The sequence below is a fragment of the Bos indicus genome, chromosome 11, assembly GCF_029378745.1.
Source record: "Bos indicus isolate NIAB-ARS_2022 breed Sahiwal x Tharparkar chromosome 11, NIAB-ARS_B.indTharparkar_mat_pri_1.0, whole genome shotgun sequence".
Classification (NCBI taxonomy): Eukaryota; Metazoa; Chordata; class Mammalia; order Artiodactyla; family Bovidae; genus Bos; species Bos indicus.
The window spans coordinates 49,395,497-49,423,191 of record NC_091770.1 but is presented as its reverse complement, the minus strand read 5'-3'; the positions used below and the strand labels follow the sequence as shown (position 1 = coordinate 49,423,191).

The 27,695-nt window shown below is 45.8% G+C and overlaps 1 protein-coding gene across 1 annotated transcript in view; it reads left to right on the top strand.

Moving 5' to 3' along the window:
* Positions 1–27,485, top strand: part of TCF7L1 (transcription factor 7 like 1) — a 202,661-nt gene extending 175,176 nt beyond the window's left edge. The window contains exons 5-12 of the mRNA XM_019969482.2: positions 18,553–18,685; positions 20,110–20,212; positions 20,529–20,612; positions 21,372–21,515; positions 22,205–22,364; positions 22,450–22,557; positions 23,882–23,960; positions 26,095–27,485. Of these exons, the coding sequence (XP_019825041.2) occupies positions 18,553–18,685; positions 20,110–20,212; positions 20,529–20,612; positions 21,372–21,515; positions 22,205–22,364; positions 22,450–22,557; positions 23,882–23,960; positions 26,095–26,528 (1,245 nt within the window). The 3' untranslated portion in view covers positions 26,529–27,485. The remainder of the gene's footprint in view (positions 1–18,552; positions 18,686–20,109; positions 20,213–20,528; positions 20,613–21,371; positions 21,516–22,204; positions 22,365–22,449; positions 22,558–23,881; positions 23,961–26,094) is intronic.
* The last annotated feature ends 210 nt before the right edge of the window (positions 27,486–27,695 follow it).

The following is a 27,695-nucleotide window of genomic DNA, read 5'->3' as shown; positions in this document are numbered from 1 at the left end:
GTCTGGAGGGTCCTGGGAGGAGGTGCAGTGTGATCTGTCTCCTCATCTCAGGGTTTGCAACAGACTGAAATTGATGGGCTAGGAGATGCTCCCAGCTAGGACCCTGTATCCCTCTTTCCCAGGCTTTCTTAGGAGCTTGGGGCAACCCACATGCCCCACAAGCTGACTAGTGTTGTTCTAGTGCAGTGAGTCTCAGAAACACAGAGCACACAGGTAGAAGGGAGACCTTGGAATATATGATGCTTCTAAAACTTAATTCTGTAAAATTTCAATGGTTTTCCTCACTCACACTCCTCCTTCCACCACGCTGGGTTGTTTGCAAGCAAATCCCAGATGTAGAATTTCATCTCATTCATATTTCATCTCCTCTTATTTTAAGATCTCCTGACAGTCTTTTTTCATTAAAAGCTTAGAATCCAGTGCAGGAGATGCAAGAGATGTGGGTTCGATCCCTGGGTCAGGAAGATCCCCTGGAGGAGGAAATGGCAACCCACTCCAGTATTCTTGCCTGGGAAATCCCATGGTCAGAGGAACCTGGCAGGCTACAGTCCATGGGGTTTCAAAGAATCAGACATGACTGAGCAACTGAGCACACAGCATAACTATCAAGTATACATCAATAAAAAATAATAATTTTTTTAAAAAGCTTAAAGAATTTAGAATTTAGTTGAGGAGAAGGAAGGTATCTCTAGAGAGATAAGTCACGGCACGGTGAGCTTGTATGATTTCCAGTAATCGTGAGACCAACTTCCAGGGTCTGAGCCCTGGGTAGTTTACAGACCAATGTCCTGTGTAGTTCTCAGGTGACTGTCACAGCCATCCAGAACAGGCTGCCCTGAGAGGTTCCATGGCCCGTCACCAAGACCTGAGCAGCCTAAAGAACATGCCCCACGGGGAGGGGGGACAGGCCTGGAAGTTGCCTGTGACCCTCTAGATTCCAAGACAACTGTTGATGGCCAAGTGCGAGGTGCAGGTGCCCACTAGTGGCCAGTCGGGGACAGGGCATCCCAACGACCCCCATCACCACCACAAAACTGGCTTGTCCCCTCCCAGCACAGCCATCTGTCTTTATTTCTTTTTTTTTTAATTTTTTTTAAAAATTTATTTATTTGTCGATGCTGTGTCTTCATTGCTGCACAGACTTTTCTCTAGTTGCAACGAGCAGGGGCTACTCTTAAGCTGTGGTGTTCAGGCTTCTCATGGCAGTGGCTTCTCCTGTTGCAGAACACAGGCTCTCAGAGCATTCGGGCTTCAGTAGTTGCAGCTTCTGAGCTCTAGGGTGCAGGCTCAGGAGTTGTGGCACAGAAACTTAGTTGTTCCGAGGCACGTGGAATCTTCCCAGACCTGGGATTGAACTCAAGTCTCCTGCACTGGCTGGTGGATTCTTTAGACTGAGCCACCAGGGAAGCCCTCTTTCAGTGTTTCAAATCCTTGCTGATGGCCCCATCCATCCTGTGGCACATCCCCATCCAGCGTCCTTCACATCCTATCTGCATATCTTCAAAAATCTCCATCTGCATTCAGAGGAGGTGAATTATTTTTAAAACAAGCACATGGACTCTTTGAGTTTGCCCTCCCACCTGCTGCACAGAGTGATCTAGCTCTGAAAAATAAAACAAAAAGCCTGCCACCAGCCCTCCTCTTCCTCCTATATTTCCCTTCTAATATTCACCACCCAACTTCACACAAGAGCTAGACCTTCCACCTCCATTCCTGATCTGTTTACCATCTAATACCTAACAGCGTTCATTTGCCCACCTTTTCTCAATCCTCTGCTTCCTATCATTCTTTTGTTGGCCCCAGCTGCTGCTGCTGCTGCCGCTAAATCACTTCAGTCATGTCGGACTCTGTGCGACCCCATAGATGGCAGCCCACCAGCCTCCCCCATCCCTGGGATTCTCCAGGCAAGAACACTGGAGTGGGTTGCCATTTCCTTCTCTAAGCATGAAAGTGAAGTCACTCAGTCGTGTCTGACTCTTAGCGACCCCATGGACTGCAGCCTACCAGGCTCCTCCATCCATGGGATTTTCCAGGCAAGAGTACTGGAGTGGGGTGCCATTTCCTTCTCCTGTTGGCCCCAGGAGACTGTATTAATTGTTGTTCAGTCACTATGTCCTGTCCAGCTCTTTGCGACCCCATGAACTTCAGTGCACCAGGCTTCTTTGTCCATCACTATCTCCCTGAGTTTGCTCAAATTCATGTCCATTGAAATCAGTGATGCCATCCAACCATCTCATTCACTGTTACTCCCTTCTCCTCTTGCCTTCAGTCTTTTCCAACATCGGGGTCTTTTCCAATGAGTCGGCTCTTTGCATCAGGTTGCCAAAGTATAGAAGCTTCAGCTTCAGCATCAGTCTTTCCAATGTATGAATATTCAGAATTGGTTTCCTTTAGGTTTGACTGGTTTGATCTCCTTGCAGTCCAGAGGACTCTGAAGAGTCTTCTCCAGCACCACAGTTTGAAAATGTCAATTCTTCGGCACTCAGTCTTCTTTATGGTCCAACTCTCTCATCCATTCACGGGTATTGGAAAGACTATAGCTGTATTAATATACATTACCACATTTTTTTGCCCTCTCTATGATTCCATTTTTTTTAGACCCTTTTCCTCAAATAAATCAACTACTCATCCTCACTTATTATCTCCGTTTAAGTGACATAAAAATACATGAAATTCGTAAACTCTCCACAAGGTTCTCTACTCATAGCATCCACCGCCAGACAAACCTGCAGTCACTGAGAGACATCTTAGCACAGCTGGTGGAGCAGGGGCTCATGTTATGTCTGAGAGTGGAAAACCATGAATAGTGGATACATTACATTGTAGATAGAAAAATAGATACTTTTCTAGGAAGTTGTATATTATCACACTCTGTACTCTCATACAGAAAAGCAGAAAAACAGGCCTCAAAAGCTTAAAGAAAACTTCACAGGAGAAAACCTTACTTAATATTCCAGAAAATGGAAAGAGACCACCGTTTTCCATTTTCAAGTCAGAGCTTCTCATTCTGTTATCTGAGATACACGTGTGTGTGAATAGGAGCCAAACCTGAAATGCCCAGGGAGGACGATGTGTGTTGGAGATTGTGTAATAAAGTGGGTTTGAATCCCAGCACTGCCACTTCCTACTTGTGAAGCTTCAGGAAATTATCTCATCTCTCTTTGCTTTGGTTTCCTCGTCTATAAAATAGGTATTAGAAGAAGATTTGACCTCAGAGTTGTGTGAAAATGAGCCCATGCATTGTAATGAGTTTAGAATTGTGCCTTGCACAAAGTAAGCTCCAATAACTGCTAGCTTGCTACTATACCACCACCACCGCCTCTCAGTTCAGTTCAGTCACGACTGAGTGGACTTTGCGACCCCATGGACGGCAGCACGCCAGGCTTCCCTGTCCATCACCAACTCCCGGAGCTTGCTCAAACTCATATCCATCGAGTCGGTGATGCCATCCAACCATATCATCCTCTGTCATCCCCTTCTCTTCCTGCCTTCCACCTTTCCCAGCATCAGGGTCTTTTCCAATGAGTCAGTTCTTCACATCAGGTAGCCAAAGTATTGGAGTTTCAGCTTCAGCATCAGTCCTTTCCATGAATATTCAGGACAGATTTCCTTTAGGATGGACTGGTTGGATCTCCTTGCTCTCCAAGGGATTCTCAAGAGTCTTCTCCAATACCACAGTTCAAAAGCATCAATTCTTCAGTGCTCAGCTTTCTTTTTGGTCCAACTCTCACATCCATACATGACTACTTGAAAAACCACAGCTTTGTCTAGACAGACCTTTGTTGGCAAAGTAATGTCTCTGCTTTTTAATGTGTTGTCTAGGTTGGTCATAGCTTTTCTTCCAAGGAGCAAGCATCTTTTAATTTCATGGATGCAGTCACCATCTGTGGTGATGTTAGAGCCCAAGAAAATAAAGTCTGTCACTGTTTCCATTGTTTCCCCATCTATTTGCCATGAAGTGATGGGAGCAGATGTCACGATCTTCGTTTTTTTTAATATTGGGTTTTAAGCCAGCTTTTTCAGTCTCCTCTTTCACTTTCATCAAGAGGCTTTTCTGTTCCTCTTCACTTTCTGCCATGAGGGTGGTGTCATCTACGTATCTGAGGTTACTGATATTTCTCCCATCAATCTTGATTCCAGCTTGTGCTTCATCCAACCCAGCATTTCGCATAATGTATTCTGCATATAAGTTAAATAAGCAGGGTGACAGCCTACAGCCTTGACATACTCCTTTCCCAATTTGCAACCAGTCTTTTGTTCCATGTCCAGTTCTAACTGTTGCTTCTTGACCTGCAATACAGATTTCTAAGGAGGCAGGTAAGGTGGTCTGGTATTCCCATCTCTTGAAGAATCTTCCACAGTTTGTTGTGATCTAAGCAGTCAAAGACTTTGGCATAGTCAATAAAACAGAAGCAGATGTTTTTCTGGAATTCTCTGGCTTTTTCTATGATCCAACTGATGTTGGCAATTTGATCTCTCGTTCCTCTGCCTTTTCTAAATCCAGCTTAAACATCTGGAAGTTCACGGTTCATGTACTGTTGAAGCCTGGCTTGGAGAATTTTGAGGATTATTTTGCTAGTATGTGAGAGCAGTGCAATTATGTGGTAGTTTGAACATTCTTTGGCATTGCCCTTCTTTGGGATTGCCCACCACCTCTAGCACTGCTATTAATAAGAGAGGGAAAGAACAATTAAAATACTGTTATGGGAAGCTGCTATATAGAGCACAGGGAGCTCATTGCAGTGCTCTCTGATGACCTAGAGTTGTGGAATGGGAGGAGTGTTTGGGGAGAGGGGTTATATGTATACATATAGCTGATTCACTTTGTTGCACAGCAGAAACGAACACATTATAGGTAATTATACCTTAATTTAAAAAAAAAAAAATAGGGACTTCCCCTGTGGTTCAATGGCTAAGACTCCATGTTCACAACGCAGGGGGCCCAGGTTCCATCCCTGGTCAGGGAACTGGATCCCACATGCCGCAACAAAGCAGCTGAGACCTTACACAGCCAAATAAATTTAAAAATATATTTTTAAAAAATAATAAAATCTGAAAGAAATTAAATAAATTATTGTTGGGATTTCTCTGGTAGTCCAGTGGTTTAGAATCTACCTTCCAATGCAAAGGACACAGGTTCGATTCCTGGTCAGGGAACTAAGATCCCGTGTGCTACAGGATGACTAAGCTCACATGCCACAGCGAAGATTCCTCATGCCTCAACTAAGACCCGATGCAGGCAAATAAATAAATAAGGATTTTAAAAATTAAAAATAAAAATACAGTTTATTTAGCAGACTAAGAGGTGATGAATTTTGAAATTAGATACCAGACCAAACAGAGACATTACACAGATAATAGAGATAATAAGCCTATAGAATTTAGCATCAGTGCTCCCAAGAATATGATTAAACTGGTCTGGGTTGGGGCTATAGGTATCTTAGTTTATCAGCGGCAAGCCAGAAGATTCTCTGGAAGATTCCCAGCGGCAGCCAGAATTGCAGCCTCACTACAAACAGAGGCAAAAGGGAAGCAGAAACCAGAAAACATTCCAGTCTACTGTCGGCCAGGTTTTCTAGGCTGGAAGTGTCAGCAGGTAACCAGGTTACCGGAAGTAGTTGGAGGTTTGGACACTTTTTTTTTAGAAAAATGAAAACACTTGATTATTAAATTTCTTTTGGAATCATGAGCGAAATATTTTAAGATGAGTTTGGCCCTGGGGAAAGGGCAAGTAAAGGAAACAGCCTGCATACTTGGAGAGATGTAGTGAGTCATGTTGAAGCTGCCTGTTGAGGGAATGCATATAAACAAGCCATAACGGGGCCAGGCTGGGGATGGAGTTAAGTGTTATTACCACTTGAATTTGTGTGCCTTCAAAACAAGCTCTAATAACTCAGGAGTAATGTCTGATTATTGCATGTGGACTGTTATCCTGACCCCTCATTGTGGCCCCACATACCTTGTCCCTTCTTAGGCCCTCCACTCTCTCCATGGAACATGGTAACCAACCACACAAAGCAAATAAATTGGTTTGCAGAGTATAACCAACTCAAGATAAAATTCACTCTGTTTTGTTCATATTTATTTATACAGCACCTGTCATAATGCCTGGCAGAACAGATTCTCAGGGAGCATTTATGAATGGTTGGAGAATCAGCGATCTGGGGACAGGTGGATGCCCGCCTCTGAACCCCTCTCTGCCCCTGAGTCCAGTTTCTCTTCACATTCAGGATTTTTAAGTAAATCTTTTTTAAAAATCTTTTTTATTTTTTGGCCCTGTCATGAGGCATATGGAATCTTAGTTCCCCAACCAGGGAGAGAACCCAAGGCCCCTGCCTTGGAAGCATGGCATCAGTTCTAACTACTGGGCCACCACAGAAGTCCCTAATTAAATTATTTTGAAACCAGAAAAGTAATATATGTATGTGTATAATGGTGGCTTCCTAGTTGGCACTACTAGTAAAGAATCTGCCTGCAATGCAGGAGACCTGAGTTCGATCCCTGGCTTCGGAAAATGCCCTGGAGGAGGGCATAGCAACCCACTCCAGTTTTCTTGACCTGAGTATTCCATGGACAGGGGAGTCAAACATGACTGAGCAACTAACACACACAATATATTTTGTGGATTATTGTCTAATTCACAGTATATTTTGAAACTTTGGTAAATGTCCCAGTCATGTCTGTTGAGATGTGTGTTGTTCTTGGTCCAGAGTTCAACCCAGGATCACAAATTACATCTCACTGACATGTCTTTTAGTCTCTTTTAATGTCCCAGATAAGAAAGCCTTCCTAAGTGATCAATGCAAAGAAATAGAGAAAAACAATAGAATGGGAAAGACTAGAAATCTCTTCAAGAAAATCAGAGATACCAAGGAAACATTTCATGCAAAGATGGGCACAATAAAGGACAGAAACAGTATGGACCTAACAGAAGCACAGGATATTAAGAAGAACTGGCAAAAATACACAGAAGAACTATACAAAAGAGATCTTAATGACCCAGATAACCACGATGGTGTGCTCATTCACCTAGAGACAAACATTCTGGAATTCAAAGTCAAATGGGCCTTAGGAAGCATCACTACGAACAAAGCTGGTGGAAGTGATGAAATTCCAGCTGAGCTGTTTCAAATTCTAACAGATGATCCTATGAAAGTTGCTGCACTCAATATGCCAGCAAATTTGGAAAACTCTGCAGTGGCCACAGGACTGGAAAAGGTCACTTTTCATTTCAATCCCAGAGAAAGGCAATGCCAAAGAATGTTCAAACTGCCACACAATTGCACTCATCTCACACGCTACCAGAGTAATGCTCAAAATTCTCCAATCTAAGCATCAACAATACATGAACCGAGAGTTTCCAGATGTTCAAGCTGGATTTAGAAAAGGTAGAGGGAAAAAAACAAAAAAAATTAGAAGAACCAGAGATCAAATTGCCAATATCCGTTGGATCATAGAGAAAGCAAAAGAATGACATAAAAACATCTACTTCTGGTTCTTTGACTATGCTAAAGCCTTTGACTGTGTGGTTCCTTGCAAACTGGGGAAAATTCTTTAAGTGATGAGAATACCAGATCACCTTACCTGCCCTCCTGCAAAATCTGTATGCAGGTCAGGAAGCAACATTTAGAACTGGACATAGAACAACAGACTGGTTCCAAATTGGGAAAAGAGTATGTCAAGGCTGTATATTGTCACCCTGCTTATTTAACTTACATGCAGAGTACATCATGAGAAATGCTGGGCTGGATGAAGCACAAGCCGGAATCAAGATTCCCAGGAGAGATATCAATAACCTCAGATATGCAGATGACACCGCCCTAATGGCAGAAAGCAAAGAAGAACTTTAGTTCTCTTTAGAGCCTCTTGATGATAGCAAAAGAGGAAAGTTAAAAAGTTGGCTTAAAACTCAACATTCAAAAAAAAGCAGAGACATTACTTTCCCAACAGAAGTCTGTCTTGTCAAAGCTACTATTTTTCCAGTAATCATATATGGATGTGAGAGTTGGACCATAAAGAAAGCTGAGCACCAAAGAATTGATGCTGTTGAACTGTGGTGTTGGAGAAGATGCTGGAGAGTCCCTTGGACAGCAAGGATATCAAACCAGTCAATCCTAAAGGAAATCAATCCTGAATATTCATGGGAAGGACTGATGCTGAAACTAAAGCTCCAATACTTTGGCCACCTGATGCAAAAAGAGCTGACTCATTAGAAAAGACCCTGATGCTAGGAAAGGTTGAAAGCAGGAAGAGAAGGGGACAACAGAGGATGAGATGGTTGGATGGCATCACCGACTCAATGGACGTGAGTTTGAGCAAGCTCCAGGAGTTGGTGGTGGACAGGGAAGCCTGGCGTGCTGCAGTCCATGGGGTAGCAAAGAGTCAGACACAACTGAGCAACTGAACTGACTGATCTGAATCTCCCAGAGTTCCTTAGCCTTTGTTTTTACTGACCTTGACATCTTTGGAGAAGTACAGACTAGCTATTTTGTGGAACATCCCTTCATCTGGGTGTATCTGAGATTTCCTCGTGGTTAGATTCTGGTTGTATGTTTTGGCAAGAACACGACCACATTCAGGTGTCCCTCTCAGTGCCTCACATCAGGAGGCAGGTCTGTGATGTCCATTTGTCCCAATGTCGGTGATGTTGGCTTGGATCATTTAATTAAGGTAATGTTTGACATGTGTTTTCTCTTTGAGGTTGTTCTTTCCTTTTGTACTTAATAAGTCGCTCTTTAGGCAGAAGCTGTATGCTGCTTGGAAGCTGCATAAATGCCCTGTTTCTTATTAAATTTGCACCCGTAATTCATGGCATGCCTTTGTAATTATCTACTGCCATCATTCCTTTATTAGTTTCTGCCACTGAGATTTAGCTTGGGGGAAACCTTATTCATATCTCCCAGGCTTCCCTGGTGTCGTGGTAGTAAAGAATCCACCTACCAATGCAGGAGATGCGGGTTCAGTCCCTGGGTCGGGAAGATCCCCTAGAGAAGAAAAGGACAAACCACTGCAGTAATCTTGTCTAGGAAATCCCATGGACAGAGGAGCCTGGCAGGTTATAGTCCATGGGGTCACAGAGTCGGATATGAGTTAGCAACTAAACAACAATTCATATTTCCCAGTTCATTACTCTTAGTGTAGAGCAAAGTGGACATTGGCAAGTCAAGTCTGTACATTGATGACACAAAAGAAAAAGAGGAGACAACTGAAAAACAGTCTACAAATAGTGTTCCTTAAGAGGAGACCACAACCAGTAAAAACAACAGGCAATAAGAGAAGAAAACAAAGCTGATCTTTAAAAGAAAAGACTAGGGACTTCCCTGGCAGTCCAGTGGTTAAGACTCCTCAATTCCATTGCAAGGGGATGGGTTCGTTTCCTGGTTGGGGAACTAAGATGCTGCACTGCACAGCCTAAAAATAAATAAATAAAAACTCAAGTGTACGGCTTGAAAGTGCTCACCTGAATTCTACAAAGTAAATGAAAATTTATGTGAACTTAGACACATCCTGGCAACAATGAGAATTGTAAGGGTTTAATTTTTTTTTTTTCCCCTTATAAGCATCTATGCAGGGCTTCCTTGGTGGCTCAGATGGTAAAGAATCTGCCTACAGTTCAAGAGAGCTGAGTTCGATCCCTGGGTTGGGAAGATCCCCTGGAGAAAGAAAGGGTAACCCACTCTAGTATTGTTGCCTGGAGAATTCCATGAGCAGAGACTGGAGGAGACAGTTCGTGGGGTCACATAGAGTCAGACATGACTGAGCAACTAACACTTTGACTTTCATCTACGTAGCAGGGGGAAAGGCCAGTATCAAAGGAAGAAAAATAAAGGTAAACGCAGGGTTCTCTTTTGCTGCCTTTAATGCCAGCAAGCCATAGATAAGTTTTGATAAGGAATGTTTTTTAACCCAAGAATTTTGTGCCCTGTCCAATTTGCAAAGTCCTCAGAAATGTGCCACTGTTTCCAAGAAGGACCTGAAGCACATTCTAATTCCCCAAAGCATTTTCTCTCTGCTGCTGCCATCCAGAGATCCTGGATTTATGTTCACATCTTTCCCAGCCTGCAGCGCACTACTTGCCACCTGCTTGAGAAGTTCAAAATGTATGTGTTAGTACATTAAGACAGTCTTTTATCCCCTTGTTTTCTTCCCTGCGCCCCAATCCACTGTCTTCCGTGGAGTTGCTCAAACACACCTATCTTCCTGTCCACCTGGAGCCACTATACTCTGGGTGCCTTCTGCCAAAACCCCGTCCCTCTCCTGCCCACACATCTCATTTCCGCTGCCCTCAAATATTCATTCAAGAGTCATTTTCTGAGGACTTCCCTGGTGGTCCAGTGGCTAAGACTCTGCGCTCCCAATGCAGGGGGCCTGAGTTTGATCCTTGTCAGATAACTAGATCACACATCCCACAGCCAAAGATCCCACGTGCCACAGCTGAGACCCTGTGCAGTCAAATAAATAAAAATCAAACAGAAGTCATTTTCTCATTGAGGCTTTCCCTGGTTGGCCTGTGTAACATATAACCTACATCTGCCTTGCCTCTTTTTTTTTTTTTAATACTTATTTTGGCTGGTCCAGGTCTTAGTTGCAGCACACAGGATCTTCAGTCTTCATTGTAGCATGCAAGATCTTTAATTATGGCATGTGGGATCTAGTTCCTTGATCAGGGATTGAACACATATCCCCTACATTGGGAGCACAGAGTCTTAGTCACTGGATCACCAGGGAAGTCCCCCTCCTTGCATCTTATCTGCTATCCCTGACTTGATTTTTCTCCTTAGAAAAATTTATCACTATCTAATATTTTAGTTATTTATTTGTTTGGATTATTGTCTAGATAGACAGATTCTCTAATGCATTCACAAGACCTAGAACAGTGCCTGGCACGTCATAGATACAGCATGAATACTTGTTGTGAGTCATGTTTTCTGCCAGGCCAGTTAGTTCAACAAGCAAACCATGCCATCGGAGACCCAGGTTCTTTCCATGTCTGCTGTTGGCCTCCAGCCCTTTGGCTACCCACTTCAGTGCCTGCTGTGTAGACAGTCTTCACAGACAATTACCCAATAAATCAATGTGTGAATTGCCAGGAAAATTCTGTATAGAAGACATACATGCAAATTTCCTTTCTTTAATAGGATACGATGACAGAATTAGCAAAGAACTTATATTTTTCCTTTTAAGTAGTATTTGTTAGAGAGTGGTGGGTATGTTCACTTAGAATTAGAGTTTTCCCCCTCAATTTTCATTAGGTTCTATTTGCCTTTGCTTCTCTTATATGTTAATCCACCACTAAGAGTATACTGGTACTTTTTTTTTTTTTGGCTGTGCCGTGTGGCTTGTGGGATCCTAGTTCCCTGACCAGGGATCTAACCCATGCCCTCTGCAGTGGAAGCCGGGAGTCCTAATTACTGGACCACCAGGAAAATCCTGGACTGGTACTTTAGGAACAAACCAACTTCCTTTTCCCCTGAAGTCTTGCATTTAAGCATAGTCTCTTGAGAACAATTTTAAGAGAAGATTCCCTCAAGCAGTTAACAGACAATTGATTGTGGGTAGAGCATATTTTTTAAATACATAAAATCAGTTACAGTTAGTGACCCAGTGCAAGTCTGAGGATCTTTGCTGGGCAGCCTGTTGACTGTTCTATGTCTGCTTTGCGGAACATGGATACCACATGGATACCACAATTAAGGCTCCCCTTTGCCTGACCTGAAAAGCCTTATCTTTCTGATCTCTGAAATTCAGATCAGGAAGAAAAGGGGATAGTGAACGAAGCCTAGGACGCAGAAGGCTTTATAAAGGCCTCAAACCACTGGCTTCCCCAGTGGTTCAGTGGTAAAGAATCTGCTTGCAATGCAGGAGACGCAGGAGATGTAAGTTCGATCCCTGGATCGGGAAGATCCCCTGGAGGAGGAAATGGCAACCCACTCCAGTATTCTTCCCTGGAAAATGACATGGACAAAGGAGCCTGGTGGGCTACAGTCCTTGGGGTTGCCAAAAGTCAGATACAACTGAACGCCTGAACGCAAAGCAGTTACTGAGAGAAGCAGCTTTTGAAGAGGTGGCTGGTTCATCTGTGGTGGAGCATTGGCTTTACTTAGAGCTTGGAAGAAAGTCATGAACAGTAGAAGGGAGGATACATGCTTCCTGGGAACCAGAAGTTTCCAGAACTTTGGCTTGGACCAACCCTAGAAAGGGGCTTCCCTGGTGGCTCAGCAGTAAAGAATCAGCCTGCAAGAGACACAGGGTCGATGCCTGGGTTGAGAAGATGCCCTGGAGAAGTAAATGGCAACCCCCTCCAGTATTCTTGCCCGGGAAATCCCATGGACAGAGGAGCCTGGTGGGCTATAGTCCATGAGGTTGCAAAGAGTCGGACACGACTGAGTGACTGAACAACAACAACCCTAGAAACAGGGAATAGACAAGGATCACCTGAGTTGGAAAAGGGTTGGGTCTGTGTGATGGGACAGAAGGATTCGAGCACAAGGTAGGTCTGAGATGCTCTGCTTTGGGGCAAGCTAGACTTGGCTAGTTTCCTTGCCCAGGGAACACCCGTGTCCTGGCTTGTGTGTGCTCTCTGTATTGTACAGCAGGAATTGTCCGCTGGTTCTCCACATCCCTACATTTGACCTGGCTTCATGCTGCGAACATCATGTGCCTGGAGGACAGCAAAGGAGAGAAATCAGTGGGAGACTTTTCTTGGGATGATAGCCTCCAAGGAGAGCTTTCCCTGAGTCAGCCCTAAAGGAGTGATCTTTTAAAAAGTAATTTTGTGTGTTTGTTTATTTCTGGCTGTACTGAGTTTGCACCGCGACGCAGCCTTTCTCCAGTTGCGGCAAGCGGAGGCTTCTTGCTGCAGTGGCTTCTTTTGTTGCAGAGCATGGGCTGCAGAAAGCAGGCTCAGTTGATTGTGGTGCTAGGGACATGTGGAATCTTCCTGGGCCAGGGATCGAACCCATGTCTTCTGCATTGGCAGATGGACTCTACCACTGAACCACTAGGGGAACCCAAGAGAACGAGTTTTGCTAATCATCTCCAGAGGCTGCATATTCCCAGCCTGATAAGGAAAAGTCTACCTTCCTTTTTCATTCTGTGAACTCACCACCTTCCCATCCATTTTCTGGACAATGATGCCACCTAATGGGAACCAGTAATAACTCACAGAGTGTTTTAAGTGAGGAGACTGCATTTTCCAATATAACTCATGTTTCCCTGCTTCGTGCTTAACTCTGACACCCATTCCGTGCTGTTTGCCAGTTTCTGATGAAGACAGCACATGGCCAGTCCTACTTTCATAACAGCGTTAAGCATTTTAGGATGACTCTGGGTACCTATACTCAGTTCTCATATAATACACTTCAAATATATTACAGTCTTGTTTGTCAGTTATATCTAAATAAAGCTGAAAATTTTAATTTCAAAAAGATGGCTATAAATGATGTAAATAACAGATGCACAAGAGATATGTCAAAATGATAATAGGTACTGGGTTATGCTAGTGTGACTGTGGGCACAGGGGGTTTGTTGGGGTTTATTGTGTGTGTGATTGTGGTTTCTAAATGTTTTATAATATAGCTTGTATTTTTTTCCTTAGGAAATTTGCATTCATCATATGTATATTTTTAATAGATAATAAAGTTGGAAAACACAAGAAAAACAAAATCATTTGTACTCCCACCATTCAAATATACTTACTCTTTACATTTTGGTATGCTTCTATTTTTATTTTCTCTTTTTGGCCGTGGTGTGCAGCTTGCAGGATCATAGTTCCCCAACCAGGCATTGAACCCAGGCCATGGCAGTGAAGTGCCGAGTCCTAACCACTGGACCACTAGGGAATACCTGCTAGTCTTTTTAATTTTTTTATCATAGAATTTACATGTTTTTAAAAAACTGTAATTTTTAAGTTACACATTCATTCTGTGTATTTCTTTTATCATTTACTATCACTCTTAGTAATAATTATATTGGTTTTTATAATATAAAAATCGCCCTATATTGACTTACCCGGTGGTCCAGTGGCTAAGACCCTGTGCTGCCAGTGCAGAGGGCCCCGGTTCGACGCCTGGTTGGGGAACTAGTTCCCATGTGCCTCTAGTAGGAGTTCGAATGTCGCAACTGAAGACCGTGCATGCCACAGCTAAGACCTAAAACAGCCAAATAAATAAACATTTTTTTAAAAGAACCTCCCAAAGTTAATTATGCCTTGGGAAGGAAAAAAACACCTTTTTAAAAAGTTAATAATAAGTAAATAAAATTAAAATCGCCCTTCAGACAAAGCTGCTTCCGTGAAACCTGAATGCGTCATTGATTGCATTAGTTCAGTTCAGTTCAGTTCAGTCGCTCAGTCGTGTCCGACTCTTTGCGACCCCATGAATCCCAGGCCTCCCTGTCCATCACCAACTCCCGGAGTTCACTCAGACTCAGGTCCATCGAGTCAGTGATGCCATCCAGCCATCTCATTTTTCTGTCGTCCCCTTCTCCTCCAGCCCCCAATCCCTCCCAGCATCAAAGTCTTTTCCAATGAGTCAACTCCTTGCATGAGGTGGCCAAAGTACTGGAGTTTTAGCTTTAGCATCATTCCTTCCAAAGAACTCCCAGGGCTGATCTCCTTCAGAATGGACTGGTTGGATCTCCTGGCAGTCCAAGGGACTCTCAAGAGTCTTCTCCAACGCCACAGTTCAAAAGCATCAATTCTTCGGCGCTCAGCCTTCTTCACAGTCCAACTCTCACGTCCATACATGACCACAGGAAATTCTGTTAATAGAAATCCGACCTTAAAATAATCTTTTAATACTCTTATTTGCCTTACGTGTTCTTGTTCGTGGAGACCTCTTCAAAAGCCAGTAAGGGAACAGGTGAAAACAGTAAGAAGAAAATAATTTTAGAATATACCTGCAACTACATGCAACGCCAAAGGAGCCCAACCAAGGGAGGTGATAGAAGTTGTCCAAGAGGAAGTACCAGCAGCCCCGCCGTGTACCGGCGCCACCTAGTGGTTGTAGTTGCGAACGTCTGAAATCTCGGTCACAGTTCTGCAGGTCTAGGACCTGGGCCTCTGGGTTCCGGGCCTTGCTCCAGGACTCTGCCTCTCATCTCTGCTTAGCCTACTGAAAACAGAGCAAGACTACTGTGAGTGCATGAATACTTAGGAGATGTACATATCGTAGCTTGCATGATGAGCACCAAAGGGGTACCGACTAAAAGGCAAAAAAGGCTCATGGAATCTAGAAATGAAACATTCAACAGGAAAGACAGAAGTTTGGAATTCTGGCCCCTGCTGCTGCTGCCAAGTCGCTTCAGTCGTGGCCTACTCTATGCGACCCCATAGACGGCAGCCCACCAGGCTTCCCCATCCCTGGGATTCTTCAAGCAAGAACACTGGAGTGGGTTGCCATTTCCTTCTCCTGAGATGCCATCAAATTATCATCCTTTTTACAGATCTCTTTTTTAAACACATCTCTCTTCCACTTGTAACTCATTTACCTTATTACCCAAAAAGATAAGTATATGTCCTTTCTCTGACAGATGTTTTGATTGGGCTGTTGGGTTGGCAGGTGATGCAAGAGAAGACACCCTGGTTTGTTAGCATGTAAAGGGCTGATATGAATCCAGTTTTGTGACTTACTAGCTCTGTAACTCAGGCTACATCACTTCATCTTTCCGTGCTCTGTTTCCTCATTCCTCAAACCAAGATAATCATAGCTCCTTTAGTAGGTTATAATAAGGACGCTAGCCATTTTTGTAATAAAAATCCTTACTGTTAAGTGAGATTAGGTTAAAACAATTAAAAATTCAGTTTACTGATTCCAGGGCACACAGGTTTCCCCCCTTTTTAACATTTCTGAAATCATGATGTGTTGGTGACATGCCTGAATTTTACTTTCTTTTTTTTTTTAATTTAGTGTTTATTTATTTTATTTACTTAGCTGCACCATGTCTCAATTGTGGCACGCAGGATCTTTTAGTTGTGATATGTAGGATCTAGTTTCCTGAGCAGGGATCAAACCCAGGCCTCCTGCATTGGAACGTGGAGTCTTAGCCACTGGACCACCAGGGATGTCCCTGGTTTTGCTATCTTAACAGTTATATAAAATGTGCTCCTTATATTTGCTGATGTTTAAAATAAAATGTGATAATTAGGTCAGCAGGGTGTTTGATACGCTCCAGGGAGAACAGTTCTAATGCCCTTTGGTAGTGTCTATAAATGTAAACCTTGAACATGACAAGTGGTTATATGAGGCCTGGTGGTGACAGTTCTCCCACGGCTCTGTTCCCAGTCTCAGACTTGAGCCCATGAGCTACTATTTCTAAGAAGTTTATTTAGCAAGCATGTGTTGAGCGTTTCAGAATTCACTGAGAGTACACAGAGCATGGGTCATAATTCTGCAGTCTGCCATTTACCACACAGCATACATGAAGTGAGTGATGGTGGGCTGTTTTGAAGAGGGTGTGTAGGAGGCTGGGTGTAATCCCTCCTCTAAATCTCTTGATTCTTTTTCTGCTGTATTTGTTGTTCAGTCATGAAGTCTTATCCAACTCTTTGTGACCCCATGGACTGCAACACACCAGGTTTTCCTGTCCTTCACTGTCTCCCTGAGTTTGCTCTAATCCATGTACATTGAGTCCGTGATGCCTTCCAACCATCTCATCCTCTGTCATAACCCTTCTCCTCCTGCCCTCAGTATTTCCCAGCATCGGGGTCTTTTCCAGTGAGTTGGCTCTTTATATCAGGTGGCGAAAGTATTGGAGCTTCAGTCCTTCCAATGAATATTCAGGACTCATTTAATTTAGGACTGACTGGTTTGATCTCTTTGCAGTCCAAGGGACTCTCAAGAGTCTTCTCAATCACCACAGTTCGAAAGCATCAATTCTTCAGTGCTTAGACCTCTTCCAACTCTCACATCCATACACGACTACTGGAAAAACCATAGCTTTGACTAGACGGACCTTTTTCAGCAAAGTGATGTCTCTGTTTTTTAATACACTTTCCAGGTTTGTCATAACTTTTCTTCCAAGGGGCAAGCAGACTGCTACTTTCTCTTAAGTTCTCTACAAGGACTGAATGCGATGCTGCATGGAAAATACCTGGCACATATTCAACTCAGTAAATAACCACAGATTTTACAGGCATACCTCGTTTTATTGTACTTTACTTTCCTGTGCTTCACAGATACTGCATTTTTTTAATGAATTAAAGGTTTATCCAGCAAATCTATCAGCATCATTTTTCCAACAGCCTTTGCTCACTTTGTTTCTCTGTCACATTTTGGTAATTCTTGAAATATTTCCAACTTTTCCTTATTATTATATTTGTTATGGTGGCTTGTAATCAGTCATCTTTGATGTCACTGTAGCAAAACGATTACAACTCACTAATGGCTCAGTTGATGATTAGCACCTTTTAACAATAAAGTGTTTTTGATTAGAGTATGCATGGGTTTTTGTGTTTTTGGTTTTTTTTTTTTTGCCTTTTCATACTATTCATGGGGTTCTCAGTATAAAAAGGCAATTTTATATATATATATATATATATATATATATATATAATATATAACGACACAGAATGAAATAGTTGGATGGCATCACCGACTCAATGGACATGAGTTTCAGCAAACTCTGGGAGATGCTGAAGGATGGGGAAGCCTGGCGTGCTGCAGTCCGTGGGGTTGCAAAGAGTCAGACACAACTGAGGGACTGAACAACAGCAACAAATGTTTATTTTCTTAGACATAATGCCATTGACACCTAACACTGCATGTGCTCAGTGTGTCCAGCTCTGCGACCTAATGGACTGTAGCCCACCAGGCTCCTCTGTCCATGGGATTTCCCAGGCAAGAATACCAGAGTGGGTTGCCATTCCCTCCTCCAGGGGATCTTCCCCACCCAGGGATCAAACTCGCATCTCCTGCATTGCAGGTAGATTCTTTACTGCTGAGCCACCAGGGCTTCCCCATACGTAACATTATAGAATAGTGTAAGTGTAACTTTTATAGTTGGACTGTGAAGAAAGCTGAGTGCCGAAGAATTGATGCTTTTGAACTGTGGTGTTGGAGAAGACTCTTGAGAGTCCCTTGGACTGCCAGGAGATCCAACCAGTCCATTCTGAAGGAGATCAGCCCTGGGATTTCTTTGGAAGGAATGATGCTGAAGCTGAAACTCCAGTACTTTGGCCACCTCATGCGAAGAGCTGACTCATTGGAAAAGACTCTGATGCTGGGAGGGATTGGGGGCAGGAGGAGAAGGGGATGACAGAGGATGAGATAGCTGGATGGCATCACCGACTCAATGGACATGGGTTTGAGTGAACTCCGGGAGATGGTGATGGACGGGGAGACCTGGCATGCTGCGATTCATGGGGTCGCAAAGAGTCAGACACGACTGAGCGACTGAACTGAACTGAGCTGAACTTTTATATGCACTGGGAAACCAAAATCATTGTTTCACTTTTCTGCAGCGGTCTGGAAGCAAACCTGCAGTATCTCTGAGGTCTGTCTGTACGCCATTTCCTTGGCAACTGGCCCTAGTCTTTTTCCCTCTGTCTTTCAGTCTAATAAAGTTCCTGTTGTTCAGCACCCGCACCACATGCATCCGCTGACGCCCCTCATCACCTACAGCAACGACCACTTCTCCCCCGGCTCCCCTCCCACACACCTCTCCCCAGAGATCGATCCAAAGACAGGTGAGTTGGCTGCCGCTCAGGCTGGCCCAGGTAACTCAGAAGAGAATTGTCTGAGGAGTCACACGTGCTGACAAAGCAAGAGTCTTTATTGGGAAGGGGCACCCGCGTGGAGAACAGTATGATAAGGGGACCCAGGAGGACTGCTCTGCCATGTGGCTCACAGACTCGGGTTTTACGGTGATAGGGTTAGTTTCTGAGTTGTCTTTGGCCAGTTGTTCTGACTCAGGGTCCTTCCTGGTGGTGCACACATTGCTCAGCCAAGATGGATGCCAGGTGGGAGGTGGGAGGATACATGGCGTCTCATTTTGACCTTTCCCAAACTCTTCCGGTTGATGGTGGCGTATTAGTTCCATGTTCCTTGCCAGGACTTCCTGTCGTAAAATAACTCACACAAATGGTTTCTATGGTACCTGGCCAGGGTGGGCAGTTTCAGTCAGTGTGTTTCCCCTAACAGACTTATAAGTATAGATACAAGGCAAGAGACTGAGTTGACTTTTTTCTCAACTTATTCACCTACACTGTTCATCCCAGAGAGAGCCATCGTTTTCATAAAATTCCCATAGAGTTGCTGTGGCTCAGAGCATTTTTGGAGTCCCTCTTTAGATAGCTATTACAAGTTACAGATAATAAGGAGGATAAATGTGGAACAGATGTCACTGAGTCCAAGCTCAGTCTGGTCACCACATGACAGGCCTGTAATTGGGAGGCAAGGAATAACAACTTTATTCAGAAAGCTGGGTATCCAAGAAGATAGCGGACTAATGTCCTAGAGAACCATCTTATCGGAGTCTGGATGCCAGTTTCTTTTATAGAACAGAGAGGGGGAGGAAGTAAAATAAAAAGGCCGTTAAGTCTTGCAGAATATCTCCTGGCTTGGCCTGCATCAGGACAGGGATGTGTTAGTTTCTTCTTACAGCCAGTCACAGGTGGGTCAGGTCAGAACAGTCTCCCTGTGAGCTGAACAAAGTCACTTTAGTCTAACTTTGCAACAGAAGGGCAAGGTTCCCTGAGACAGGCCATTATGTATGCTTGCAGTTTATATACAGCATCCTTTCAACAATTATAGTAACAAGAGCATGAAGAGCAAAGGTTAAAGTCAAAGAAAAACAGATCCAACGTGGAATCAGCTATTGTTCTTCCCTGTTACACGGAAATCTGAAGTTTATTTTTCCACGAATGAAAAAGCTTTTCCAGGTGATGACTCCGGAGATAACCTTGGGTTTCTCAGTCCAAGATTTCCTGCCTGTGTCTTGGACACCTCCAATACGAGTAGTTGGAAGTTACTGGTGACTGAGGGCAGAAACAGTGAAAGAAAAGGCACTGCAAGCTGCAGAGCATCTGGGAACAAAGGGTAGCCTCCTGTTTGATGTGACTTTAAGGTGTAGGGTCAAGGAACTGTCTGACACATTTCTCCTTGGAAGCAGGAATCCCCCGGCCCCCTCATCCATCCGAGTTGTCTCCGTATTACCCACTGTCTCCCGGAGCTGTTGGGCAAATCCCACATCCCCTCAGCTGGCTCGTCCCACAGTAAGGAAACTTACAGCCTTTCTTATCCCTCCTTCCTTACACTGAGCTCTGCCTCCTGTACCTCCAGCCTGTCCTTGGGGTCCAAATATAGATGCCCCCCGCCCCAGCCCCAGCTCCACAGTGGAGCCCTCTCACCAAGCCCAGAACTTCCCCAGGGCATCAGAACAAGTTTCCCAGGCAGCATCTTCCCAACTCCCACTTCCTACTTACTGCCTTTTACTCATCATCCTATCTTCCCAACCCCTTCTCCGTCCCTATGAACGTTCCCATTTCAGCCAGTTTCCTGACTGCATTTCCTTACTCCTGGCCCTTATAGGCAAGGACAGCCCATGTACTCCCTTCCTCCTGGTGGCTTCAGGCACCCCTACCCTGCCCTCGCCATGAATGCCTCGATGTCCAGGTGAGTCCTGGGGCTGCGGCTGTGAGGGGGGAAGCAGCAGTGCAGGGAATGCTTGTCTACTGGCTCCCCTGCAGTTTCTGACCATTACATGACACAGCTTTCTCTTGGTAGTAAGCAAAGAGGCAGGTGCTCACCTTTCCTCCCCGCCTCTCTGATTAGTTGTGGGATGGAGACAAACAGGCTCTGCTCACTCTTGCCCCATCTCCCTCTCTAAGAGAAAAATTTTAAAGCCCTCGCACTCAGTCCTCTTGCACGTTCCCCTATGGGCTGGGCAGGGCTTGGTGGCATTGAAGCATTTTGAATATGTCAGACTGAAGCCAGAGGCTGGGAGATTGATTGTTCCTGAAATGACGTCAGGAGAAGGGAACTATAAAAGAGGATTTCCGTCTCAGGGGCTGACCTACCTGACAATCGTACCACCAATGAAAAAAAAAAAAATACAACCCACAGCATAAGCCTTTCTTTCCTTTCCCCTGTGTACCTGGCCTCCGACCTCCTGCACCTTCTGTTTTTCATCCCACCTGCTTTCAGCATCGGGTATAGGAACCCTGTGCGTTTGTTGGGGAAGGGAGGTTTGTTGGGTGTTTCCCAAAATGAGTTCTTTCGAGGTCAGCCAATAGCCTTCTCTTGCTCCAACTCTGCCATGGCAGAGATATTCACATGCCTCTGCCATCAAGGCTGGGTTCCATCACGTCTTCTGCCAGTGACAAGCATTTAGCCTGAATCCCTCTGTTGTTTTTGTTTCCCCCTGGTATGCAGCCTGGTTTCCAGTCGGTTCTCCCCTCACATGGTGGCTCCGACCCATCCTGGTCTGCCCACCTCAGGGATCCCCCACCCCGCCATTGTCTCCCCCATTGTCAAGCAGGAACCAGCGCCCCCCAGCCTGAGTCCGGCTGTGAGCGCGTGAGTAATGGGCAGCCTGGTGGCGGGTGGCCAGTCTCTGAGTAGCAAGTGCCATTGATTCTTCTCCTGGGGACCTTCAGCTGACGGCTTCCTCAGCCACATCCTCCCCACCTTGCGAACTGTTCCCTTTGACCCCTGGAATTCCCATCCTCTCGGAGACACCATGCATCTTTTCTCACAGTAAGGGAAGCCCTACAATCAGGACTTTGAAAGAGAAACTGAGAGAGCTTTTAGCTTCCTTCCCTGTCCCCCCATACACTTGAAAATTGCAAGGGGAATTTTCTCAAGGTCACATGGTTGACTTGGGTCAGAGCTGAGTCCAGCACCATGGCCCACGCTTTGTCCACTGAAAGTCAAAGTCTCATGGCCAAGGAGACCCGCCCCGGGTCTGTTTCTACCTACAGTGCTCTGCCCCCTCCTCTTTCTCACCTGGGGCCAGTCCATCTCAGCTCCCCCCACCACCTTTGTCAAGGGCACAGCTTCTTTGTCAGGAAGTTGTCCTCTCCTAGAATATGGCTGGAGGTCAGTCAGAGACTAGGAACTGGGTGCTCAGGTGCTGAAAGCAGCCCTGGGCAACTCTCATTAGCTGCCAAGTGACTCATCCCCCGCTTCCCAGAGGCAGCCAGCCCTTAGCCTCCTTGAGAGATGACAGCTGACAAATGCTAACCTACAGCCTTGTGACTTCCCAGGAAATCACCAGTCACAGTGAAGAAAGAGGAAGAAAAGAAGCCCCACGTGAAGAAGCCTCTTAATGCCTTCATGTTATATATGAAGGAGATGAGGGCCAAGGTGGTGGCTGAGTGCACCCTGAAGGAGAGTGCAGCCATCAACCAGATCCTGGGGAGGAAGGTAAGGTCCGCCCCTATGTTCCAGGCTGTGCAGCTCAGCGTCCCCCACACTCACCACTCTGTCCTCGCTGATCCTCTCTCTACAGTGGCACAACCTGTCCCGAGAAGAACAGGCCAAGTACTACGAATTGGCCCGGAAGGAGCGGCAGCTTCACTCACAGCTCTACCCGACCTGGTCAGCCCGGGACAACTACGTACGTGCCCACTCAGGCACCGGGGGCAGCCTCCAAGTGAGGATTTGGGGGAGAAGGAAGCTGACTCCAGTGATAGAGGACCCTTAAGGCCAGGGAGAAGTCTGTATTTCTCTAGAAATGAGGAAGACACTTTAATTCTCAGGAGGGCCACAAGGACATGGTTTTGGTGTCCTAAGGACAGACTTAACTTTGTGCCTGTCCCGTTGCAAGTGGGGCATGCATGCTTGCTAAGTCACTTCAGTTGTGTCCGACTCTTTGCAACCCTGTGAACTGTAGCCCGCCAGGCTCCTCCGTCCATGGGATTCTCCAGGCAAGAATACTGGAGTGTGTTACCATTTCCTCCTCCAGGGATCAAACCTGTGTTTCTTGTCTCCTGCACTGAAGGGCAGGTTCTTAACCACTAGCGCCACCGGGGAAGCCAACTGGAATTGGAAGTGGACTCAGCCTTTAATTCCATCATTCAGGGTGTGGTGTCAGCTGTGTGCTAGTTCTGATGATCAGTGTCTGCAGCAAAGGGTTCCCAACCTGGGGCTCACAATGCCATGAGCTACTGCCTACATTTCTGATACCTCCCTGGAACTGGACAGGTTTTTTAATTTTATTTTTTAAAAATTTTTGGTGGGGCTGCACGAACTTTCTCTAGTTATGATGTGCAGGGGGCTTCTCTCTAGTTGCAGTGGGAAGGTTTCTCATTGCAGTGGCTTCTCTTGTGGAGCACAGGCTCTAGAGTATGCAGGTTCAGTGGTTGTGGCACACGAGCTTAGCTGCCCCACAGCATGTATGATCTTCCCAGACCAGGAATCAAACCCATTGGCAGGTGGATTCTTAACTCCTAGACTGCCAAGGAAGTCCCTGTATGTATGTTCTTACTTGCTCTTTTTTTGCTAAAAGTCTTCATAGCTGAGTTAGTTTTTTTTTCCCCCTTTGGTGCCAACTGAGCCCACACCTTCAACAGTGAAAGCATATAGTCCTAACCACTGAATCGCCAGGGAATTCCAGCTGCATGAGATTTTCAGTGATACCTGGGGTGCCTCAAAAAAGATCAAGAACCTGACACTGTTCTAGAGAGAGAGACAGAAAACTAAGCCTGCAGGGCAGGGAAAGAATGAGACCTTCCAAGAAAGTCAGGACCTATCTGAGCTGAGGGGAGGGAGGTGGCCCCCCAGAAAGGCTCACCATGCCTCCTCATGAGGCTGATGCACAGAATGTGACCTGGGCGCCTGGTACAGAAAATATCCTGTCTCCCCACTTCATAACTGAATCCATCAGAAAAGCCGTTATTCTGTCCCTGGTTATTACCTTTTCCTTTGGCCATATCTTTCAGGGTAAGAAAAAGAAGAGGAAGCGAGAAAAGCAGCTGTCCCAGACGCAGTCCCAGCAGCAGCAAGTCCAAGAGACAGACGGTGAGTCTTCAGGAGGAATCTGCGTCTTTACTTTTTGCCACTGTGCCAGCTACACCTGCCAGCACCCTGTGTGTGGGTCTCTGATGGACACCATGTCAATGCTGTGTTTTAATATTAATAGCTGCCATTTTCAAGGCCTCTGCCTCATGTACACTTGTGCGTGCGTGCTAAGTCGCTTCCATCATATCCGACTCTTTGAGACCCTATGGATTGCATCCCGCCAGGCTCATCTGTCCATGGGGATTCTCCAGGCAAAAATACTGGAATGGGTTGTCATGCCCTCCACCAGGGGCTCTTCCTGACCCAGGGATCGAACCTGCAGCTCTTATGTCTACATGCATTGGAAGGCAGGTTCTTAACCAGTAGCACCACTTGGGTATACTCAGGTGGGTGTTATTATTACCCCCTTTTGGAGATGATCAGTTCAGAGGCTCAGAGAAGTGAAAGGACTTTCCTGGTCATGCTGCTTGGTAAATGGAGGGAGGATTTGGTCCAGCACTTTCTCATTCAAAAGGTGCTCTTCAATTCAGTTGAGTCTTACTTGAGGGTTAGATTCTAAAATCAATGCAGTAAAAGTAAAAATTGAATGTTGTTGAAATGAGACTTGAAATTCCCTTAGGAACCCAGCCCCTTAGAGACTGGCATACCACCTTTCAGTGAATCCAGTAGATTCAGGTTTTCCTTCAATGTTTGGTTGGCTGAATATCGGAAATAATCATTTGCTTAGATTAGGAAGGCCCGTTTGTGCCACAAATATCTTTTTACATCAGAATTTCACCCAGCACAGAATTTCACCCATACCTTGGCCAGTATTTCAGTCACATCTCCCATCTCACGTTCATTCCAGGACAAGGGTAGAACTAGTTTAGTTCCATCTAAAGGGCTTCACAGGTGGTAAAGAATCCTCCTGCACTGCAGGAGACCTGGGTTCAATCCCTGGGTAGGGAAGATCCCTGGAGAAGGGAATGGCAACCCACTCCAGTATTCTTGCCTGGAGAATTCCATGGACAGAGGAGCCTGGTGAGCTATAGTCCATAGGGTTGTGAACAGTGAGACGTGACTGAGCAGCTAACACACACACACTAAGTGCTTTTTATAGCCTTTCCTTTCACTTCCTTTCCTAGCTTTCTAATATCTCTATAATTTATATATTCATCTCCATAGGAGTACACATAAAGTAACTATGTATATGACGCAAAGGAGCCTGGTAGGCTGCAGTCCATGGGGTCAAGGGTCGGACACGACTGAGCGACGTCACTTTCACTTTTCACTTTCATGCATTGGAGAAGGAAATGGCAACCCACACCAGTGTTCTTGCCTGGAGAATCCCAGGGACGGGAGAGCCTGGTGGGCTGCTGTCTATGGGGTCGCACAGAGTCGGACACGACTGAAGCGACTTAGCAGCAGCAACAGCATTACGCAAAATCTGTTGAATTGGTGCTTGGCAGGTGCTGTACTATCTCTAGGAGGATCATAAACCAAAGATTTTAAAGCAAACTGAACGGAGATCCATCCCCCAAATGATAAGATTTAGGCAGGAAGATGATAATTTGCTAGAGAAGGAAATAGCAACCCACTCCATTATTCTTGCCGGGAGAATTCCAGGGACAGAAAAGCCTGACGGGCTACAGTCCATAGCGGTGCAAGGAGGCAGACATCACTGAGCACAGCACAGCATGATAATTTGATAAGCTCAGCTATTTTCCCTCCAGGCAGATACTGAACGGTGTGTTTGGCATTTTCGTATTGGCCCTTTTCTGTGCTCTGCTGCTGCTGCTGCTAAGTCGCTTCAGTCGTGTCCAACTCTGTGCGACCCCATAGACGGAAGCCCACCAGGCTCCCCCGTCCCTGGGATTCTCCAGGCAGGAACACTGGAGTGGGTTGCCATTTCCTTCTCCAATGCATGAAAGTGAAAAGTGAAAGTGACGTCGCTCAGTCGTGTCCGACTCTTCGCAACCCCATGGACTGCAGCCTAGGTGTACTGAAAGCCTTAGGCGTCGTTTCAGGGCCTCACGTCCCTCCCTCTGTGCATGCTTGTTTCCTGGGTCATACGTACTACTTCCGCCTTTCCCATCGTTCCTAGGGGCTGACTTCCTTTTTTGTGTCCCCCCCACCCCCACCCTCACCCCCACAGGTGCTCTGGCCTCCAAAAGCAAGAAGCCATGTGTCCAGTACCTGCCCCCCGAGAAGCCCTGTGACAGCCCTGCTTCCTCGCATGGCAGCATGCTGGACTCCCCAGCTACCCCCTCCGCGGCCTTGGCCTCCCCGGCCGCCCCAGCCGCCACCCACTCGGAGCAAGCCCAGCCTCTCTCCCTCACCACCAAGCCAGAGACCCGGGCCCAGCTGGCTCTCCACTCGGCTGCCTTCCTGTCATCAAAGGCTGCCGCCACCTCTTCTGGCCAGATGGGCAGCCAGCCCCCGCTCCTGTCCCGGCCCCTCCCTTTGGGGTCCGTGCCCACAGCTCTGCTGACGTCCCCTCCATCCTTCCCCGCCACGCTCCACACCCACCAGGCCCTCCCCGTGCTCCAGGCCCAGCCTCTGTCCTTGGTCACCAAGTCTGCCCACTAAGCTGCCCCCCTTGACCTATGCAGGCTGTCACGTGACTCATCGAGTAGTAAGGATGCAGAAGGAAAAAAAAAAGGAAACTTTATTGGTCAATATTTGACCACTCTGGACTGTTCTGTAAAGTGACTGGTAACGGCAGCACTTTACGTTTTGTAGATGTAACCAGTAGCTGATCTTAAGGCTTTTTTAAAAAAACAAACAAACAAAAATCTTTAAAAAAAAAAAGAAAACGAGAACTGAAAAGTAGTGTGTTATTCTTCCTGTATGTGCAGCGGTGGATGGACCTGGGCAGAAGGCACCCCTCTCTCTACCTCCTGGACTCTCTGCCCTCCCTCCTCTTCCCATCGTCCTCACACATCCAACCCCCATCCCCTGCTTCCTGGCTCCCCTCAATCCAGCTTACACGTTGGCCCTTGTTGCCATTTCTAGCCTCTTCATCTACAACCCATTCCTCGACATTCCCTTTTACTTGGCCCACGTTTTTCTCCCGTGGGTTCATGCCTTCATCTTTGTCCTCTGCCCAGTGTAAGGCTGTCACCACGTGAGAGACACCTTGGCCTCCTTTGTCTCCACCAGTGCACCTTTCCCTCAGTGGCCCTAAACCAACCCCACCCCCCAGCCTCCAGCTTTCTGTGGAGGAAGAGGTCCTCTAAAATGGTTCTCCCCTGCATTTAAAGGGACTCAAGGTGCCTGCCACTTCCTCAGTGAAGAAGCCTGTGTTCCACCCCCTTACCAGTCAAGATGTCCCCTCACAGTCCCGGAGTGGCAGACAGGTCTGGCTCCTGTCACCGGGGAATGTGCTAGCACAATCTGCCAAAGCTCTGAGACCCTCCTCCCTCCCCAGTCACCTCACATGCTTCTTCTGTGTGTATTTCTTTTCATTTTTATGGGGTTTTTTGGAGCAATTTAAACTCCCAGTTGTTTATTTTCACAAAAGAAAATAAAATTGCAGTTGCAAGACTTTGCTGAGTATTTTAGTCCTTTGTTGACTCAAGTCCCTTTCTTCACACCAAAGGCTGTGTACAATTTTTACAGAATGCAAAGGAGGAATGCCTCTATTGGAAGGGGATGTAAGTCATGCCTGACAGAACTAGAAAAATCTAATCCTGTTTTCAGCCTCGAATGTTCACAGACCAGTCAGTATAGATAACTGAGATCCAAAGGGATAAA